The sequence below is a fragment of the Psittacula echo genome (assembly GCF_963264785.1).
Source record: "Psittacula echo genome assembly, chromosome: 24".
NCBI lineage: Eukaryota > Metazoa > Chordata > Aves > Psittaciformes > Psittacidae > Psittacula > Psittacula echo.
Window position 1 is genome coordinate 4449527 of NC_137759.1, and position 20621 is coordinate 4470147.

The following is a 20621-nucleotide window of genomic DNA, read 5'->3' on the forward strand; positions in this document are numbered from 1 at the left end:
CCAACATGTCAGAACGGAGCATGGCACCGGGAAGGAAGACAAATGAAGGCCCACTTGACAGCCAAACAGGGGTTTTGCTGAGCACCAGAGAGGCTGACAAGAGGGTGAAGATGGTAGATAACACATGGGGACTGGATGGGTGGAGAGGTCTGTCCTGGGGAAAAAGGGTTGTCCACCTCCCCACAGCATATGGATGACCCCCCAGGGGAACAGAACATGGCTTTGGACAAGACTTCCCCCTCTTTGTGATGGAGAAAGGCCTGAGAAGAATAACAATAATGGTAACAAAAAGCGTTATGTTTTGTCAACTTGAAACTCAAGTGTCCTCCACAGGCTGTGGTGGCCCATGGAGAAGACACGGGCCAGGAGATGACTTGAAGGAATTCCAAGCCTGCTCTTTTCCCATCACTGGAGGTCTCCTGAGGGCAGAGGAGCTGGTGGCAGTGGGACCAGCACCCCAAGGCCACAGCAGCGTGTGGCAAGGCTGCCTTTGGAGGCAAAGCACCTTTTGGAGGCAAAGCACCTTTGGAAGTAAAGCACCTCTGGAGGCAAAGCAGCCATGGAGGCTGCAGCGTTCATGGGGGTGGGACCTGCCAGGACCGGGCAGACTGGTCCTGAGTCACGGCTCAGCAATGGGGACACTGTGACCAAGACAGTTCTTGTCCTGCATCCTCCTTTGCTTTGCTTCCTGCAGGCCAGAGTGTCCTTGATGCCATTCAGTGACTGCAACCCCAAGCACGCCTTGGCCCTCACCTCAGCTCATGCTTTGAGGTGTTTCTGCAAGCAAAAATGGTTGTAATAGTGACGAGGGCTTTAAGGAAAACTAGGGGGACATCCCAATCCAAGTACGGGAGTCTGAATAACCCCCCCTCCCAGTTAAACTGGTGTCACCACTCTGCTCACTGAGTGACCCGCTCTCTGTCCCCTCCTGCATGTCCCAAGGTGACAGGATGCAAACCAAGGAAACCCATTCCCCACCGCAGCTCATCTCCATCCATCACCCAGAAGCCACAAGCCACGCTCGTCACCTGTGGCACCTCAAACCTCCTCCTTGTCTCCCCTGGGACTCCCAAGGGACAGGCAGCAACCTCCCCGGGGATGCTCCACTGCAGACCAGATGCCCTGGGAACAGGGGCACGGAACAGGACGAGGCAGGAGCGGGGTGAGCGGTGCCTCTTGGGTGGCTGCAGGACCTGGGTCTGCTACTAATAAATAACAAGTCAGAATTTCAAGTAACGTCCTCGCTGCTGCGCTGGGCCCAGCTTCTCCCACCGCCCATCGGCCGGCTCCTGTCGCGCTGGCGGCTGGCAGGGATTTAACTGGGAGCCTGCCATTGGGAAGCTCAGGGGCGAAGGGTGCGTGTCTTTAGGGGACGGGTTTGGGTGACGCCGGCTCCCACACTGGAAGCACGACCAGTGTCTGTGTTGGACCCAGGGGACGTTGCCGGGACGGAGAAGGAAGGGCACGGCTTGGTGGCCCTTCGGCAGAGCTTTTGCCTTCCAGTTATCCCACGGGGGTCACGCTGGGTCCCTAGTGCCCCTGGCATGTTTTACAGCACATCTGTCGGAAGTAGGTCCGGCTGCAGAACTTGAACTTCAGGACGAGCGGGCAGTAGGCCACCTTGTTCACATCCTTGCACTCTGGATGGGTGACAGAGGGAAGAAGGGTTACAACTACCTTGGGGGCGAGGAGCCCCCAAGGGAGACATAGAATCATAGAATCTTAGAATCACAGAACAGTTTGGGTTGGAAAGGACCTTAAGATCATCCAGTTCCAACCCCCTGCCATGGGCAGGGACACCTCACACTAAACCATGGCACCCAAGGCTCTGTCCAGCCTGGCCTTGAACACTGCCAGGGATGGAGCATTCACAACCTCCCTGGGCAACCCATTCCAGTGCCTCAGCACCCTCTCAGTAAAGAATTTCTTCCTTAGATCCAATCTAAACTTCCCCTGTTTCAGTTTGAACCCATTACCCCTTGTCCTATCACTACAGTCCCTGATGAAGAGTCCCTCCCCAGCATCCCTATAGCCCCCCTTCAGACACTGGAAGCTGCTCTGAGGTCTCCACGCAGCCTTCTCTTCTCCAGGCTGAACAGCCCCAACTTTCTCAGCCTGGCTCCATACAGGAGGTGCTCCAGCCCCTGATCATCCTCGTGGCCTCCTCTGGACTTGTTCCAACAGTTCCATGTCCTTTTTATGCTGAGGACACCAGAACTGCACATACCCAGTGCGAAGCAAGATTTTGCACCCCAAAGCCCAGTTCCTGGGGGCTTTTTGCCATGAAGGCACAAGCTGAAGGACCCCACTACTGAAAGCCTCTCCTTGCCAAGGTGCGCTACTCCATTTAGCAGGGTCACAGCATGCCAGTTTGGCCTGGGACCAGAAGGGGTAGCGTCAGGTCTCCCCATGGAGAGCCGGACCCCACAGCCCAGCACCAAGAGCCCACTGTGGGCTGTGTTGACTCTGATGTCCTTGTCCCACGTAGCCCCCGAGGCCAGCCCCATCTCCCTCACCTTCAGGGTTGTCTGTAGGTCCTGATTCACACTTGGTCTCACACTGCTGCATGCCGGGAGGCTGCAGGGTCTCCACGCAGTCGCTGGACGGCTGCCCAGTATGAGCCAGGCACTGGACGGATCTTCTTTGCTGGCCAAGGCCACACTGTGCAGAGCACTGCCGGGAAACAGCACAGCACGGAGCTGCAGCAGCCACCACGGCTCTGCTAACCCGGGGGGAGAGAGCACTGCCACGTCTTAGAGGTGCAACGGGTGCTGGATGCAGCCGTCCCTCCCCACACCAGCACAGCGGAGCAGTGGCCCCGCATCCCGAAAAGCTTGGTTCAAACCTCCAGGACTCAGCAAGGATCAATGAATCCAGCCCTGAACCACCTGCACCCTGATGTCACCCTCAGGTTAGGGGAAGGGGGCACTGTCAGTGCCACCGGGCTGGGCTGTAGCAGCAGCCCCACCTCTGCAGCCCATCACTCCCATCCTCATTGCCCTGCTGCCCCCCAGACACCTGTGGGGTCCCCCAATGGTTTCTGTGGGTCCCTTGCCAGGCTTGGGAGTCTCCCAGGGAGTCTCTTGATGGGTGGCACTCGGGCCACCATCACAGTGGCCTTCCTGAGCTAACGAGGGGCAAAGAACACCACCATGGAGTCCTGCTGGCCCCCAGACAGTTGGGGTGGCCACATTGGGTTCTGCTGGTAGGTGAAAGCCTCATGAGCACTAGGATGTGAATGGCTGGGGAGGCAGAGCCTTCTCCTTCAGTAACCCCATGACAGGATTGTCCCTACCTCTCCCCACTCGCCGGTGACCCAGCGCGGAGGTGGGCAGCGCCGCAGGTTGCACCTCATGCTGCTCGGGGGCTTGGAGCCTTCGTGGCACTGGGAGGGGGGCAGAGTTGTGCTGTGGTCACCGCTCTTGCAGAGGACGATGCGGTGGCGGAAACCGGGCCCGCAGCTTGGGGTGCACTGCAAAGAGAGGACACACAGGGTTGGGATCGCAGAACCATCGGATCCCAGACTGGGTTGTGTTGGAAGGGACCTTAAAGCTCCTCCAGCTCCAACCCCTGCCACGGGCAGGGACCCCTTCCACTGGAGCAGCTTGCTCCAAGCCCCTGTGTCCAACCTGGCCTTGAGCACTGCCAGGGATGGGGCAGCCACAGCTTCTCTGGGCACCCTGTGCCAGCGCCTCAGCACCCTCACAGGGAAGAGCTTCTGCCTAAGAGCTCAGCTCAGTCTCCCCTCTGGCAGGTTCAAGCCATTCCCCTTGGCCTGGCCCTCCAGGCCCTTGTCCAAAGCCCCTCTCCAGGTTTCCTGCAGCCCCTTTAGGCACTGGAGCTGCTCTCAGGTCTCCCCTTCAGGAGCCTTCTCTTGTCCAGGCTGCCCCAGCCCAGCTCTCTCAGCCTGGCTCCAGAGCAGAGCTGCTCCAGCCCTCGCAGCATCTCCGTGGCCTCCTCTGGACTTGCTTCAACAGCACATGCAGCAAAGAGAGGCAGCACTGCACTGGCCTTGCCTCCCAGTGCTCCCACCTTGCCTCTCTCCTGACCTACAAGACGGTTTCCCACACTGCACTCCCCATGGCCAGTAGCTGTCACCGATGCTCTGACCTAGAGATTGCTGCTGTCTTCCGAAGGACCAGCGGCACCAGAGAGGTGAGGGCTGACGCTCTGCACTCACCTCAGACCAGTCCAGGGCAACCCACTCTGGAGGGCACGTCTGGTTATTGCAAGGCTCCAGCATCTTTGGCCGTGGATGGGTGCAAGAAGCATCATCCAAGGTCTTCTCCTCAGTGGCAGAGATCTTACGCTTGCAGAAGACGCTGCGTGTGCGGACGCCTTCGTTGCAACTTCTGCTGCATTCAGACCAGTTCCCAATCACCCATCTGGGGACGGGTACAACAGAGAATCTTGTGAGGGGCACACTGGAACATGCTTGTCCCCGTACTCCTGTACACAGCCCTATTCCTCCTCCAGTCTCCCAGGCAGCTCTGGTTGAACCATGGTTCTCACATCTCCCTTTCGCCTCCCAGAGAGGGGCAGGAACCAGCCAAGTTGGGGCTGGGCCAATTTTGGAAGGACTGCACAGAGCATCTGCTTTGCACCAAAGGACCAGATGGGGAGGGCTCCTTTCTGCAAGAAGCCCAGCAGCACAGGGAGGCGGTCACCTACAGAGACCATCCTCAGCCATCACAACATGTGCATCTTTCACCCAGCAAGGCACGGTGTAGCCTCGCGCACAGAGCACTGAGATGGACACAGGTTTCTGCTCCTTGTACCTCCACTGCCCCTTCCCTGCAGTGATGCACTCGGGATGTGCAGGTATTGTACCCATGATGGGGCACAGAGGAGAAAACTGCCCTGCCCCTTCCCAACAGAGCTGCTCCAGCCAGGCAGTATCACCCCTGGGTACTGTGCAGGGGACTCTGACTTGAGGATAGCAGCAAGGGGGGAATTTCACCCTCCTCCACACTGGCTTTTCCACCCGGCATCCCTCCAAGCCATGGTACTCACGCCGGAGGGCACGGTTCCACATTGCACGGCCGCTGCCGCTCGGGCATTTTGGCTTCAGGGCTACAGAAGTGGTTGGAGACAGTTGAGCCATCGGAAAGCTTCCTGCACACCACGGATTGGATCTGGCTGCCTGTCAAGACAAAGAGGTAAGGGGGAAAGAGAGGAGGGTCCTGAGGCCAGAGCTGAGGCAGGCTGCAGCGCTCTGCTCCCATATGGGCAATGTGACAGAGCAGCCACTTGTCACTGCACCCAAGCCCCCCCAAGCCAACACGGGGTCAAACCTTACCCCCAGCACACAGCACTGAGCATTTTGTCCATGGGGTGTAGTGCCAGGAATACTGGTTGGAGGCATCCCTGCCAATGGGTGCGTTGAACTTGTACCGGATCCCCTGCAGCTCTGTCCGGACAAGGACCTGTAGAGAAAGTCACCACCAAGGCATCAGTGCCACCGAAGCCCAGCATGATTGTGAGCATCCTGATAGGGTCCCACAACCTCAGCACCCTCTCTAAAGTCCAGTGCAGCTGAAATTTCTGCTCCTTCCCAGCATTGACACAGCAGTCACCAGTGATGGTGACCTGACCAGAGAACAATTTCCTATGCACTTAAAAGACAGAATCATTCCAAAGCCTGGCTTTCTCAGGGAGTCCTGAGAATTTAGCCCTATTTACCTCTGATTTCTGTGTCCCTTTACTCCAAATAGCAAGGACATGGGTTGATTAGCTCCAATCCCATGTCGTCATAGCAAGGTCCATAGCAGGTGGGGGTATGAGGGAACCATGTTACCAACCATGACAAAGAGGGTGACGTTAGTGGGTCCCAAGGCCTCCAGGGACTCAGGCTCATCTGGGGATCTCCTGTAGTGGAACGTTGTGCCTGCGATGTCAAAGCGTCGTGGTGGGTCGATAGAGAGCTTCCCATTGATGTAATAGTCGCCACTCTCCCCTTTCAGCGCTGCGAGGGCAAGGGGAGCAAGGGTTGGCAGGAGGACTGAACCCACCCAGCTCAGGCCCAGAGCACTGCTACAGCAGAGCGTGAATATCATCAGCTCCATTTTACACGGAGGGAATAGGTGGAGCAAATAAAGGATGTGCCTGGATCAGGGTCGCCCAGGAAGTCACTTGCAGAAGTGGGACTCACGTCCCCATCGCCTTGTCTCAGCCTGTCCACCAGTGTGGAAGGGTGATGCTGTGGGGAGCTCCGCCAGCTGCCCGGGGTGGTGATGGGGACACCCATCGTGAAGCCCGTGATGGGGACACACGGCCGCCATCATGAATCCAATCCCCCTGTGCAGCCGGGGCTGCTGGAGGAGGCCGGTCCCCTGCAGCCTGGCTGCGCTTGCCCAAGCGAGTCGCTAGAGGGGGATCGGCTCGTTCCTGCTTCCCGCTCGCATTCCCACGCTCTCCCGGCTTGCTCCCTGCCACCGACACCCGCTGCGGTCCACACCAGCTCTGTTTCACTCCTGCCCTGCCTGCTGGCAACGACCCCATCGCCATGATGCTGTGCGGCGGGGAGGATGCTTCGCAGTGGTGAGGATGGAGGATGCTCCCTCTGCTCCCACGGGTGTGCAGGGACAGATCCCAGAGTGGGAGGGACTGGTGGCAGTGCTACGAGCTTGGGCTGTGCCTCCAGTGCACCCAGATCCAGTGTGGATGGACAAAAGGAGTCCCCAGTATGCATGGACTGGGCAGGGAGGGATGTGGGCATCTCCAAACACAGCAAAGGCACCTGGCCTGGAGGGATGCTGCCAGGAGAGCCCCGCTGCAACCTCCCACATCCAGGCAGGCTCCTGCTCCTGAAGAGCTGCTGCGGAGGCACCCGGCATCAAGGCAGCAGTGAGCACCCTGCCCACCCCTCCGCGAGCACTGCCCATCACCTGGAGGACACAAAGAGAAGACGTGGGGAAAGGAAAGAGCCCGTTGTGAAAACGAGCCAGAGTCTGGCTGGAAAATTAAGCCCAAGGAAAATGTGAGCAGGTCTGTTTTTAACCCCCAGCCCAACATGCTGGCGGAGGGGGGATGCCAGGGAGCCACAGCCAGCACCACGAACACGGGTGTGGGGTTTGCTCAGGGTTACGCCGCTGGACATCGAGTGCAGGATGGAGGCATGGCCACAGCAAGACTGCGAGGGCCTGGGACACGCTGGGACATGGCGCCCTGCCAGCAGGTCCTGCTGCCTTCCTCTGTTCCAAACCCCAAGCTGGGACCCCCAGCCCCGTCCTCTGCTGCAATGGGAGTTTTTCCTTGCTAAGCCTTTCCCACCCCCTATTAAGCACAGGGAAATGGCAGAACCAAGGGATGTCTGGCTGGGATTTCAGCATCCCCCAGCCCCAGCTCACCTAGGTAGTTGATGGAGAGGTTCAGCTCCCGGATGTCAATGTGGACAGAGCCTTTGGGAATCTGGATCACCTCCTCGTAACCTGTGAGACAACCGAGTGAGCAGTGATGCTCAGCCTTCGAGCCCAGAGCCAACCCTGCCCTGGATGGGATGAGAGTGTGAAGCCCCCCTGTGACCCATGGGTTAAACATCAACCGAGGTGCTGGCAGTGGAAAGGGGTTTGTTCAGCCACCTACTGCAGCTGAAAAGAGAAAGCACCATGGCACCAGGACAGTGGCTTTCTTACTTTGCAGTGCAAGCTCTTGTGATGGGACCGGCCTTGCTGGGGAGGTGCTGTGGAGCTGGGATTTCCATGGGCATCTCCACAGCCTGGCTTGAGGACAGCGGGAGCTGGGGAGGAGGGAAGGAACTTGGTGCTCTGTGTTAGGAACCTGGGTGCCAGCAGTGTCTGGGGCATGGCTCGGTTGGTGGTTTGCTCCCTGCTTGCAGCCTGCTCCTATCCTTTGGGGTGTTTCTCTGGGATATGCCCCTGCCTGTCCCTCATGTCCCCAGGAGCAGGTGAAGCTGAGGAGGGACTCAAGGGTGAGTGACACCGACTGCTTGCTCCCTACCTCCCTCCGGCAGGGACTGGTTGAAGACACCCTCAATGGTCTCACAGGAGCTGCCGTCTCCACCACACACACGACACTTGTCCTCCTTTGAGTCAGAGCCCAGGACACGGTCGCAGCCCACGTGCTGGAGGGAGGAGCAGCAGGGAATTAGCCATTATGGTGTGTGTGGGGGGCTTGTCCTCCCCAGAGCTGGCCTGCAGCATCGCAGGGAGCCCATCCCTGGGCTCCATCTCAATCCCCTCCACTGCACTGTACACCAGGCAGTGCTTAGCAGCATCCCCTCTGCCCAAGCCCATCTTTCTGTCCCCAGTCTCTGGGGACAGCCCAGGGGGGTCTGTCTCCAAGGCTGGGGTGGGGGGACAAGCAGGAAACCCATGGCTGTGGGATAAGGCATAGGTGAGGGTGCCTGCATTGAGCTGGAGGAGCTGCCCAAGGAGAGCCATGTCCGGGCAGCACCAGCATTGTGGTAGTGAGCCCATGGGAAGCCTCCACCTCTGCCCCATTGCCACAGCACGTGGGTTAGGATGTGCGTCACCAGCACGGCTGTGGCTACCTCTGGCGCAATCCCCCTTTAGTCCCACAGTAGATTCAGCCCCATAGAGGCCAAAAGATCCCAGAGACACAGGAAGGGAGGGAGACAGAGCCAGGGAGGGAGCCTGTCTGCTTGCCTGCTGGGCAACATTCACCACTCCCACAGCGCTTCCTTATAATTAACTTTTATAGCCTTCCAGATCCCATTTCAAGGGAAATATCAAGTGCCTGGGTCTACATGGGCTGTAAATGCAGGGACCCATCATTAATACAGGCCAGTGTGACACCCGGTGCATGGAGAGGGGACGGGCGCAAGCACAGAGGTGAATGTGCTCCTGCTCCCATGGGTGAACTGGGTGCTCGGGCAGAGGGATGCCCATGGCTGTGCAGGCAGGGGGAGGGCAGCACTCTCCTGCCCGAGGGTCTGCCTTTGCATCCCCATCCCGAGTGTGTCCCAGCACCTTGCACTCCCCATTGACGCAGATGTCATTGGAGTCCTGCCTGCACGGCGTCCCGTCCACCACGGCCGCCGCTCGCTCTGTGTAGAAGTTGAAGCCCTCGGCCAGGCAGTTGAGGGAACAGGCTTTAACACCCCCTGGGAAAGAAGCAGAGGTTCGAAGGATGCCTCCAACGAGAGAGAGGAAAGATGGGGGGAGCCAGACCTGGATAAGGGCTGCCTTATCCTTGGCTTTCCCCAGCCTCCATCCTGCGCCTGCTGAGTGGAGGGACCCACAGAGGGATGCAGGAAACCTCTTTATTGATCAGCACCAAGACCTCTGAACCGGACACCGACACATGGGGAGACACTGACCGTTGTGCACAGCCTGGGGAACACGGGCTGTACGCGACAGGGAAGGAAACAGACTTGGCTTTATCTGGTGTTGGTCACTCCTGCGTCTCCTGGCACTTTACAAGGGCTGTTGACACCTTTGTGCCCATTTTACAGGCAGGGAAACGGAGGCAGCAGCTCTTAAGCAACTCCTCCAAGGTTTTTCAGCTACTAGACCAGAGCAACCACTTCCTTCTGTTCAAGGCTTCTCTGAGTCACTCATAGCAAAGGTGATGACAGCAGCATGAGGACAAAGAAGAAGGATGCTCAGGTTATAGCTAAAATACCTGCTTCCTAACCGCCCTTGCCAAAGTACCATACAAGGAACAGAGGTTGTCTAGCTGGATATTGGCTTATGGTGCCTGGGAGCAGGACATGGGACTGGTTATGGAAGGAGACACTTGAGCAGAGCAGTCTCCTGCCTCCTGCCATTGGATTTCGTCAAATGCTGGTGCAGATCATGGTGTTTGCTGCCTTTCCTGGGCATCCCTTGGAGACCCAAGGGTCTGCATGACCCTGGCAGAGAACCTCACACCTCAGCCATGGCAGCTCACTCCTGCAGGCCCCAGCAGCGGTTCTGAGCTGTGTGCCAGAGCTGGGCAGCACCTAGATTGGGAGCAACAGAAGTCTGCAGAGCTTGCAACTCAACAGAGCGCATGGAACAGGCAGACGGAGGGAGGGACGGCCCCGATGTGCCTGGGAGCACCAAAAGAAGAAAGAGCAAAGCAGGAAGAACAGGAGGAGACAGGAGAGGGGAATTCAGCAGCTTGGAGGCAGGCTGTCGAGCTGGATGCCTGGGCAAGCCCTTAAAGAAGGTGCTCGATATCAACCCTCCTTCTGCAGAGCCAGCATCGTGTGCAGCACCCTGGGCTCTCCAGGGCCACCGAAGGGGGACAGCGCAGGCATGACCCTGAGAACAGCCTGGCCCCAGCTCCATCCACATTGACACAATTGTGCCAATGCTCACAGCCTCCTGGGAAGGAGACAGGTTTCATCATCTTATTTCATGGAAGAGAAAGCTGAAGCAGAGAGGGAGGAAGGTGCTTTTTGAAAGCCAAAGCAAAAATCCATGTCAGAGCCAGGCCAATGCTCAAATGGGCAACTGTCCCCTGGTCTCAAAGCACTGGGCCTTGCTTGGGGAAGAGAAGGGTCTGAGCAAGGGCAGATCCAGCCTGGGGGTTGTCTTCCACCTTGGCATCCATCGGGCTCTTTGTGTGACTGCTTTGCAGTTTTATTACATTTCTATTGATCCATCCCCTGCAGCCTCAGCACATCTGCTCCAGCTGCAGGAGCCCTGCTGGGAGCCGTGCTTATTTACACAGCTGAGAAGGATTTCCCCAGTCAAGTTCATTAACTACATGGAGGAGATGCACTGCTCTTTCTCATTATGAAGAGATTTCTGTCACAGAGGCCTCCTCCTGCCCCCTCTCCTCGCTAGACACTTCTGCAGGACACAGGAGGGCTGACCTCGGGAAGAGGGGAGCGCTGCTCTTTGGAGCATCCATCAGTTCCCATCCCTTCTGCCTGTGCTGCCCTGTCTTCTCCCCATCAGGTACCACATAGTAACAACTCCCTTCTCTTGTCTGTCTTCCTCTGCTCCTTCAGCACTTAAGGAAACAGACCTGAGGATATTAGGAACAATTCCTTCCCCAGAGGGTGCTCAGGCATTGGAACAGGCTGCCCAGGGCAGGGCTGCAGGCACCGTCCCTGCAAGGGTTCACACCCCGTGGAGACGAGGCCTCAGTGCCATGGGTTAGTGGTGGCCTTGGCAGTGCTGGGCGATGGTTGGACTTGATGCTCTTGAAGGTCTTTTCCAACCTTGCTGATTCTATGATTCTATACAAACAGCTGAACAGCTCTGGAATTGTTTCTGGCAGGGAACTGTACAAGAGGTAAGTGACCCAGGCCATGGGGCACAGCGAGATGGCTACGGGCAAGCGCCATGGCCAGCCACGTGGAGGGATGCTCATCGATCCATAGTTGTGTGAAGGGGAGGCAGCACACCCAGGAACACAGAGCGGGCTTCCTGGGCTGGCAGAGATGGTGACTGCCCACCAGACCACCTGGACCACGAGACCTGTCCCTGCGGAGGGTGGAGGAGAGCACAGCGCGCACTCACCTCCGCGGTACGTCTTCCAGGTGTAGTACTTCCCTCGGAAGGGGACGTTGTCGAACTCGGCGCACTGGAGCTCTCGGAAGTCCTGGGAGCCCGGCGGGCAGTCCTGCAGCCACACAACCAGCCATCAGTGCCCTGTGTGAGCAGCCTGCCTCGGCTGCTGGGAGGGCAGGGGCTGCGGCTAACACCAACCCTTTGAGGAGGTGGACACCAACCCTCATAACTGGACACTGATACAGTATGGCAGGAGCATCCCTCCTGCAGCGACACTGTATGAAGACTAATGGCACAAGCTTTTCCGCAGCTGCTGATGCAACACTTGCTCTTGCAAAAAGTCAGAATCAGAATAGTTAGGGTTGGAAAGGACCTTAAGATCATTTAGTTCCAACCCCCTTGCCATGGGCATGGATACCTCACATTAGACCACATCACCCAAGGCTCCTTTAAGAGCTATGTGCAAAACCCAGGATAAGCAGTGGGGAGCCATCTATTTTCTTCACCACCAGCCTGTGGATGTTAAAGCTGCTGTTTCCCAGGTTCAAAGCTCCATTGAGCTTCCCTGCAGCAGTTATTTCCTTGCTCCCCTTACGGTTTAACCCTCAGCCCTGGGAGCAGGGCGCTACACTGCATTTTGTTAGCTGCTCTCACCTGACCAGGCCTGCACTGCGAGAGGCAATCGCTGTCATGTCAGTGCTGGAAGCCTCTGATCTCTCCTCCTTTTCCTTGTTATCTCTTTGGGCCCCTTCTCGATGCGGCAGCCCTGGAGGTACATCCCGCCCAACCTCCCTCTGAGCCTGGCGAAGGCGTGCGTGGTCCTGCTCGGATTTCCCCACTGCGGGATTGCTGCCGGCACCGCGCTCACCCCATCGGCTGCCTCCTCCCATGGGTTCCATAATGCCCTGTATCCATGCGGAGAGGGCTCATCCCTGCCCCACCAGCAAAGCCCCGCTCCTCCTCAACCCGAGCCTGGCAGTACTCACATCGGTGTTGCAGGACCGGTACCGCTTCCGCTCTCCCAGGCAGTACTTTCCTCCGATCGTGGGCCTGGCAAACCAGGAATGAGATGGAAGCTTAGGGAACGGAGCTGGTTTTGTGGCAGCAGCTGCCTGAGTTTGCAGGAGCACCCTGGCTTCTCCCAACCATGCCCCTCTGCAAGGACAGATCCTGCATGGAGGGGCTATTGCCAAAGTGCAGGTCCTGAGCAGACCTCATGGGCTCAGCTGCAAGCGCACCCTGGAGTTGTACAACCCTGTGGCTGCAGACCCAATGCCAAAGCAAGAGCAATGAGCTATTGGGAAAGCAGGAACCCGGCTGCTGCCTTTCCCACTGACCCGACAGCGATGGCCACACGCATGCACACCTACCGTGGGCTGTCACAGTGGCGAATGGATGATGACACACCTCCACCGCATGTCCTGCTGCACTCCCCCCAGGATGACCAGGCTCCCCAGGCACCATCCACGCCCTCCGGCCGGGTGCCAAAAGGCACACACTCCCTCTTGTAGCACCACTGTAGGAAGACAGAGCTTTAACCCCCCTGAGCACAGCCATCTCCTCCCACAGCCTCCACCAGACACAGCAGCCAGTTCAGGGCTGGGGTCTGGCTTGAACTCCATTGCAGAGTGCATTTGTCTCTCCGCAGGCACCCTCTCCTCCGAGTCACTGTCACCATTTGCACATGCCGCATACTTGGGGTTCACAGGGATGCTGGGACCAGTGCCCCCACTCCAAACCCCCCCGTGCAGCATCCTGTGGGGCAGGCAGCCACAGCAAAGGGGGTCACATCCCCACTTCTGCTCTGAAGGGGTCCCAGGCACCAGAGTGACACAGGTTGTTAACAGAGACATGTAAGAGCACACAATTCACTGCCTGCAATAGTACGTGGCAGCAAGCCTCATGGGACTTGGACCTGGGTAGCAGGGCCAGGATCCCTGGGGAGCACAGACATCTCCTCCACCAGCTGCTCCATCCCAGAATGGAGTGAGTTTTGTACGTGTACTGGGAGCTGAAGCTGTGGTAAGTGAATTAAAACATCCCAATCTGCAAAGGGTCCGGGTTAAGATCAAGTTTTGATTGTAATAAAACCGTGGCTGTGTCCCTGTTCTGCCTTAAAGAATCCGCCTGTCCCCATCCTATTGGGGGACAGATGTTCGGAGAAACCTGCCTATGAACTATTTCCCTTGGAGCTGGAAAGCATCCTGCACCCCCTGGAGCCACCAGTGACGCAAGGAGCGGGACAGTGCCAGCCCTGCTGCCGTTCTCCGGGCACTGTGCCGGACACCACGCCTCGGGGACTGAGATAATCCCAGGAAGGAAGGAACCGCTGTGTGCTCCTTCCAGGGGCTGATAACCCAGCCTGGAGCTGCTGGCACGGCCTCTCCCGGCTCCTTCTGAGCACAACCAGCAGGGAAAATGATCCATGGCCTCCCAGGACACTCGTGGAGCCACCTCCTAGCACACCAGCGCCTTTCCAAAGGCGGGATCCCATGCTCTGCAGGCACATCCTGCTGTCGCTCCAGACTGGAGGTAACTGGGGCTTCTGCTTCTGCACTCAGGACTCTTCAGAGCATCAGTGGTGAGCTCTGCCCTTGCACCCTGCCTGCTGGGAGCAGACCTTGGCTCGCTGTCCTGCAGCAAGCATGGGCATAGCTATGAGACCAAATAGGAGCTGGGGGCAGGTAGGGAGGGAGGATGTGTAAGGAAAGGCATCCTCACAGGATGCGCTGGCCATAACCTGTGTAACAAGTGCTTGACTAATGGAAATGAAAAAAGAGAGAAAAGAAAACCAAAACAGGCAGGGAAGGAGCCAGCAAGACTCTGTCTGAGAAACTACCACCAGATCCAGGCCTGAAGTCACCCACTGTGGGTTCCTGGGGTAGGAGAGGTGAAGCCGTAACAACCACAGGGGATTTGGGAAGAGGAAACGACCAGGAGTCTGGGATGAGGGCACAGCCACCACCCAACAGAAGCTGGTGGCCCTGCCTTGGCCAGGCCATCTGTGAACAAGATGCTCATCTAAAGCACACAGCATTGCTTGAGGTCACCGTGTTGTGCCTCCGGGAGCTCGCCGGAGCAGGGACTTCATATTCTGCATTCCCAGCAACATGCTGGATGATCTGTACTTGAGGGTGATTACAGATCCCTGGGCTCCTTGGCACATCCCAGCCTTTCTCCGTGCCAATGGGGATGGTGGGGTGGCTCCAGGCTCTGGGATGCAGGGAACGACAGGCTCGTGGGTGCTCTTAAACCAACTGTGTGCTCCCCAATGCAAACAATAATCGCAGTTATCACTGGAAGAGCGATTCAGCCACTCACTGTCATCTCGCTATGGTGCCCCGGGCTTCCTTACCCCCTTTTCAATGGTGTTGGTTTGGCATATGGTCCCCTCAGCAGCAGGGATGCTGTTGGTTATGCAGCGGTTGCTTTTGCTCAGGCACCATAACTCACTGCAGACTTCCTGGAAAGAGAGAGAAATTGGGGGAAAGAGTGGGAGGGAGGAAGAAAGAGACAAAGAAACAAAGCTGAGATCAGGATTCACTGGCGCTGGGGGCTGTGAGGCCGGGGCAGCAGCACGCCGGTGCTGGGCTGGGACACAGCGATAGGAGCAGTTCCAGCATGGTGGGGGGTAAATGAGACCAAATCTTGTGAGGTGTTGCCAGCTGCAGTCACCCCAAGGCCACTGACAGCTCATTCCCCTTCTCTGGACTAAGCCTGGGCTGGGAGATCTCCAATCTCTTGGGATCTGGAGGTTCCGCAGCATTCAGGTGCCAGAGGTGGCATCCCGGCCATCCCCAAAAACCTGGGCTTTGTGCCACAGAGGACACATCTCCTTGGACACCCCGATGAGGCCCGAGCTAATCCTGCTGTGCTCCACCGGAGCCCTCTCCCCAGAGCTGAGGGATGTCCTCTTTTGTGGCACTGTGCAGTGGATGCTGAGCACAAGGAGCTGTTCCTACCACCTGCCATGAGCATCCCTTCGCCATGTGGCTCCAGATCTGCCACACGGATCTGGATCTGCCTCTGTGGGAAGCATCAGCATGGCACATCTGCCATCTCTTGCTACAGGAATACACCGCAGGTCACAGTGGGACTACCTTGAGTACTGGCAATCTCCAGGCAGTGGAATAGTGCTAAAGGGAAGAGGCCTCTGGAAGATTCAGAGCTGTCTTCAGAACAATCACAATCATGCCAGGTCCTGAGCTAGCCCTCAAGTAGCTCCAGAAGTGGGCACTTCTCTCTGTCTCTGCTTGGTGCAGCCAGGTCCACTGAGTGATGCTGGGCTGAGAACTCAACACCTCTTTCCAGGAGGCTTCTTGAGCTGCAGATCCTGAGCTTCAGCCTCACAGCACCAGCAAACAAAAAGCTTCCCTTGACCATTTCCACTGTTTCCAGAAGCTACCCAGAAGTTGGGTCCATGGCAGAGACTCTGCCATAGTCACAGCTGCTAAAGCAGAAGGTCCAGGCCCTGTGAACCTGCTCTGCCACTGAATCAACCAGGCTGGACTTCAACACATGCAAACACTTCAACACTCTCCTGCACTTGGTCTCCTGAGCTGTGCCCCATCCCTGGCAGTGTTCAAGGCCAGGTTGGACACAGGGGCTTGGAGCAAGCTGCTCTAGTGGAAGGGGTCCCTGCCCTTGGCAGGGGATTGGAGCTGGAGGAGCTTTAAGGTCCCTTTCAGCACAAACCAGTCAATTGGGATGTAGGACTTCCTGTATAGCCTCTTTGTGTCACCAAGGGAAAGGACTTCCCAGCTTCAGTCAGTGACATCTGTTTGCTCTGTCCTCACTGTATCTATTAATCATCTGCTCTGTACTGGCACAGAGGAAGGGATGCTGCCGTGTTTGTGCCATGTCCCTGGAGTTTGTTTATACGGGGCACAGGATGGGTGGACTTGCACATCTACCCAGGTTTATCTACATGCCCTGAGCCCTTCCACCCTTTGGGCTTCTCCCAGACAAGCACGAAGGGTCACCACAAGGACATCTTGTGCTTCTGTGATCCTTGTATATACACAGGAAGCGTCTGCCCGAGTTAAAAATTAGCCGGGAAACAGGCATGTAAACGTGGGAAGTTTCCATTCCACAGCCTCTGGCTCAGCTGAGGAGGGACAGGGGCTGCAGGCAGGAGCACCTGACATCAGCTATCACGACCACGTTATTCAGACCCAGTTTGCTGCTGCTGCTGCTCTGGACATCCCCATGTCCAGTGGGCTCTGAGCCCCTCGGCCATACTAGAAGACAGCACTGGAACCAGGGGGAGCCAAACTTTGCCCTTTGTTGACCAAGACGAGCTGAGGAGACACCAGGAGGTGGTTCAGGCTTTAACCACACTAAGCCGATGAATGTTCAGAGTGTTCACACCTGGTCAATGCAATGGCAGCGCTGGGCTAGCATCTACATGGTTGCAAGAGAAACTAAACCCTGGTCTGAGATGTTTCCTCCTTCACAGGGTCTGACTTACATGGGTACACATACATGCATGTCCACCAGACAACAGAGCTGCTCCTGCATCTCCCCATATCACTATGCCCAGCTGGTTGGCAATGCCCACTACATTAAGAACAACAAAATGCCAGGCGGAGATCCAGGAAGACTCTTTTCTCCCGAAACAACCTTTCCTTTCCGTGGTTTCTTGGATTCAAAGATCAGGGAACGGCAGCATGACGGCAGGAGTGGCTTAGGTGGGCAGCTCAGACACAGCTACAGCACATCGCCCCACCTCAGCTGGAAGAAAGACGTTTCTCCTCCTAAGTTTGTGTGAGCAGCAGAATGACTTCTAGTGAGGAGTAGGAAAAACACACCTGTGTGCAAAGCCCTGCTGCGAGGGGAGTCTGGATGAAGGGACTGCAGCCTGGCTTCCAGCTGCAACCCCTGCGGACCAGCAGCAGCCAAGGTGGGACTAATCTGACTGAAACGGAGCTGGGGTCAACCCTTGTGGGTGCGAAACAACCTCCTCCAGCCTCTCTCAAGGGAAGCAAGGCAAAAAGCTCACAGGGAACATGCCAGTGCCCTTCGTTTGAAGCAGGACAGCAAAGCGATGTGGGCAGCAGAGGAACGGCCCACAGGGCCCTTTTTGCCCTTGTACCCCCGTCCTCCACCCCCTGGGAACCGATAGTAAAGCAGGAAGGCTCTCTACCCCGTATTTACACTGGCGAGATTTAACTCCGTACTGGAAACGGCACTGCTCGTCTGCATCATAGGCCTGTCCTGGAGCCACTGTTGGGTAGATAAAGTCTTGCTTGGGAGGAGCGTTGTTCAGGCATAATCCCATCCCGGAGCTGGAAACAAGAGAGGAGAATCAGAGCTCAGAAAGTCTTGTAGGAGAGCATCACGGTGGAGGACCAGCAGCAGGCGCTCCCTGCTCCACATGGGGCTGCTTGGTGGGGATAACTGAGTAAAACCATGGCTGGGAAAGTGCTCCGAAGTCTTTCTGTTGTCCCCTCAGGCTGGGAAGCACATGCTGCTTCCAAGGTAGCTCTGGATGCTTTAATCTGAGGGTTTTGCAGGCTCTCGCCAGCCCCTGGCTGTCCCAACGTGTGCCCAGCACCCTCATGCGGCAGCAGGTATGCAGAGGGGCTGCCGTCCCACGCCACGGCTGCAGAGCCCCAGCTGAGAGCAGCCAGAGGTGCGGAGCTCAGACAGCCCCTGCTCTCCAAGCCTGTCCTCCTGCATGCCAGAGCTTTGTAGGAGCATCCAAGTTCCGCAGACGCACGCCTTTCCCTCCTCCTTCCCCACTGCTCTCTGAGCTCTCCCTAAATCAAGGCCCCCATCACCACTCCCCCAATCCCGGGGTCTTGCACTCCCCATCCCAGCAGAGGCTCCCGGGGCCGTGCTCAGGCAGGGGTGGCCAGCACAAACTGTGGAGAGGGCTGACACGAACATGAAACTCCACCAGCCCTGCCAAGGCCTCAGGGTCACCTGAGGACAAGGCAGCTTTCCCAGTGCTGTCCATGCAACGTGCCTCGCGGAGGTGCACGTCCAGGGGTCAGGAGCTAAGGGGGGCAGGTTCTGCTGCTGCCAGACATGAGCTGCAGATGTTTGGGGATGAGCCACGCGGTTTGGGACAAGCTTCGTGGGACCATGGGGTAGGTGGCTGCTCCTCAGGGGCTGTTACAACTGCAGCATTGCTGGTAGAGGGCTGGTATTTGTTCCCTGGGGACTCCCCTCCACAGTGACCCCACGTACTTGCTTCTTTTAATCATGACCCAACCCTATTAGGTAGTGCCTGTGTCCTACCCAAAACCTCAGCAGAATAAATCCTGACTGCTCGTTTGGTGACAGAAACCTGAACGGCCTGAACCCTGGATGAGAAGCGCTTTCAGACTGCAGAGAACATGGCTCAGGCAAGGTGATAACAGCAGAACTTTGGGACATAGGAGCCTAAATCCCTTCTCCTGAACCCTAAAGGTGCTTTGGAGAGCAAAACCAAAACCTTTCTCCTACGCTGCTCAATCACACCTGAAAACTCCTCAGTGGCTGCCTACACTCTGCAGACCCAGTCCTGTCTCCAAATCCTCCTTCCCCACCACACCAACTCTCCTCTGCAATTGCTGGCTGAACTTCCAAACCATCCCAATGCCTCCAGAAGCTGTTGATTTATCTGTGAAATGTCTGGAAGTGGGGAACCTAGATAAAGGTCTCACAGCGGCAAGGTAAATGGGGTTGGTATCTTCAGCAGGCAAGCAAAGCACAGGGAAGTCTCTAAAGGAAAGAAGGAAATCCCATACTTCTTGGGATAGGATGAGGCGCTGGGAGACAAGACAGAGGGCGAATGGGCTGTGCTCTGGGGGCTTTACCCACTCCTCACAAGTGAGAGGTTGAAGGTGTGTACTGGTTACGAGGAAGAAGGAAGGGCAAGGTGAGACGGATTCCTTACTCCAGGAAGCTGGTGATGTAATCCCTGCTGCATGTGGACCACACAAACGGGTTGGTCTTCATGGTGATGTGAGCAGCCATGAGCTTGGCTGTTTCTTGCCCACGGGAGCCACAGCTGTTGCCGACCCCATCGTGATTCATGCCAAACCTGAAAGCACCACCAAGGCAAGAGAGAGGTGATCAGCTGCAGTTTCAACACATCTGGATTATCCATAGGAAGGATCTTCCAGCTCCTGTTGGCAGGAGCAAACCAACAAGGGCCCTTCCCTGTGACTCCCAGGGATTCCTGTAGCACAGCACTCACGTGTGGCCAATCTCATGGGCAATGGTGAAAGCTGTGGCCAGGCCAATGTCCTCATTGATGCTGCAGCTTCGTTCTCGTTCACACATCCCACCAACGGGGGCCAAGCCTGGGGAACAGATAGATAGAGCTATCTATAGATAGAGCTGTCACATAGGGTCAGCACAAAGCATCTGCAGGGGACATGGGTGCTATCTGGGAACTAAATAATGTGCTTCATGCTCACTAGCACTGAGCATAGCCTACTGTCAATGACAAGTTTCTACCCACTGGTTGCACTGGGCTTTGGGATGGACCCATGGCTCTTATGGGCTGTAGGCACATGTCAGCACTGTCAACTGAGTTAGCAATGGCAGGTTTGGAAATGAAAAGAACGGGTCAAAATCCTGTGAATTTCATATCCAAACCCCAGGCTGTGTGCAGGGAGCCGTCCTTGTCACAACACTGGCACTACTGATGGGGGAACCTGAGATCAGCTGCACCAGCACTTGGGCATCTGAACTCAGCCACGGCAGCCTGGACAACTAAATCAGGATCCAACCTGGCCATCTGTGCTTGCCTCTGGCTGACCCCCACCAGGTGTCATTCCCATGCCCAGGAATCCAGCCTGACTCCGCCTGGATGGCTGGATCATGAAGAAATCCGCCTTGGATCGTGGCAGCAGATTCTCCCAGCCCTCTGCCCATACATTGCCCCACCACTACAGGCTGTGCCTGCTGCACCAGGCCAGGGAAGGAACGGTGTCTGTTAAAGGAATGACTTGAGCCATCACGGCACCTCCAGCCCCAACCTCCCTCCCAGGCACCTCGTCTGCAGCCACATCGGGTCAGAGATCCACCAACTTCTCTTCTTTCATTGCAGTGATTCAGAGCAGTAATCCCTCCCTGCCTGCTTCGTCTAGACCAGAGCAAGACAAATTAGGAGGTCCAGCCAGAGAGAGCTGCAGGCTCTGTCTGCGTCTCGCAGTTTAAATAAAGAACTCCCTTTATAGTCATCACAAAAAAGTC

General features: G+C 56.9%; 1 protein-coding gene across 1 annotated transcript in view; it reads right to left on the bottom strand.

Annotated features, from left to right (window-relative positions):
* Window positions 1-1328: 1328 nt before the first annotated feature.
* ADAMTS10 (ADAM metallopeptidase with thrombospondin type 1 motif 10) overlaps window positions 1329-20621 on the bottom strand; it is a 36702-nt gene continuing 17409 nt past the window's right edge. Inside the window, exons 8-24 of the mRNA XM_080633976.1 lie at window positions 19618-19723; window positions 19315-19461; window positions 17575-17716; window positions 14785-14892; window positions 12800-12945; window positions 12416-12479; window positions 11439-11541; window positions 8952-9085; window positions 7960-8083; window positions 7350-7430; window positions 5802-5965; window positions 5300-5426; window positions 5014-5143; window positions 4181-4385; window positions 3296-3472; window positions 2517-2673; window positions 1329-1640 (exon numbers count right to left, since the gene is read on the bottom strand). Coding sequence (XP_080490102.1) covers window positions 1531-1640; window positions 2517-2673; window positions 3296-3472; window positions 4181-4385; window positions 5014-5143; window positions 5300-5426; window positions 5802-5965; window positions 7350-7430; window positions 7960-8083; window positions 8952-9085; window positions 11439-11541; window positions 12416-12479; window positions 12800-12945; window positions 14785-14892; window positions 17575-17716; window positions 19315-19461; window positions 19618-19723 — 2225 coding nt within the window. The 3' untranslated portion in view covers window positions 1329-1530. The remainder of the gene's footprint in view (window positions 1641-2516; window positions 2674-3295; window positions 3473-4180; window positions 4386-5013; window positions 5144-5299; window positions 5427-5801; window positions 5966-7349; window positions 7431-7959; window positions 8084-8951; window positions 9086-11438; window positions 11542-12415; window positions 12480-12799; window positions 12946-14784; window positions 14893-17574; window positions 17717-19314; window positions 19462-19617; window positions 19724-20621) is intronic.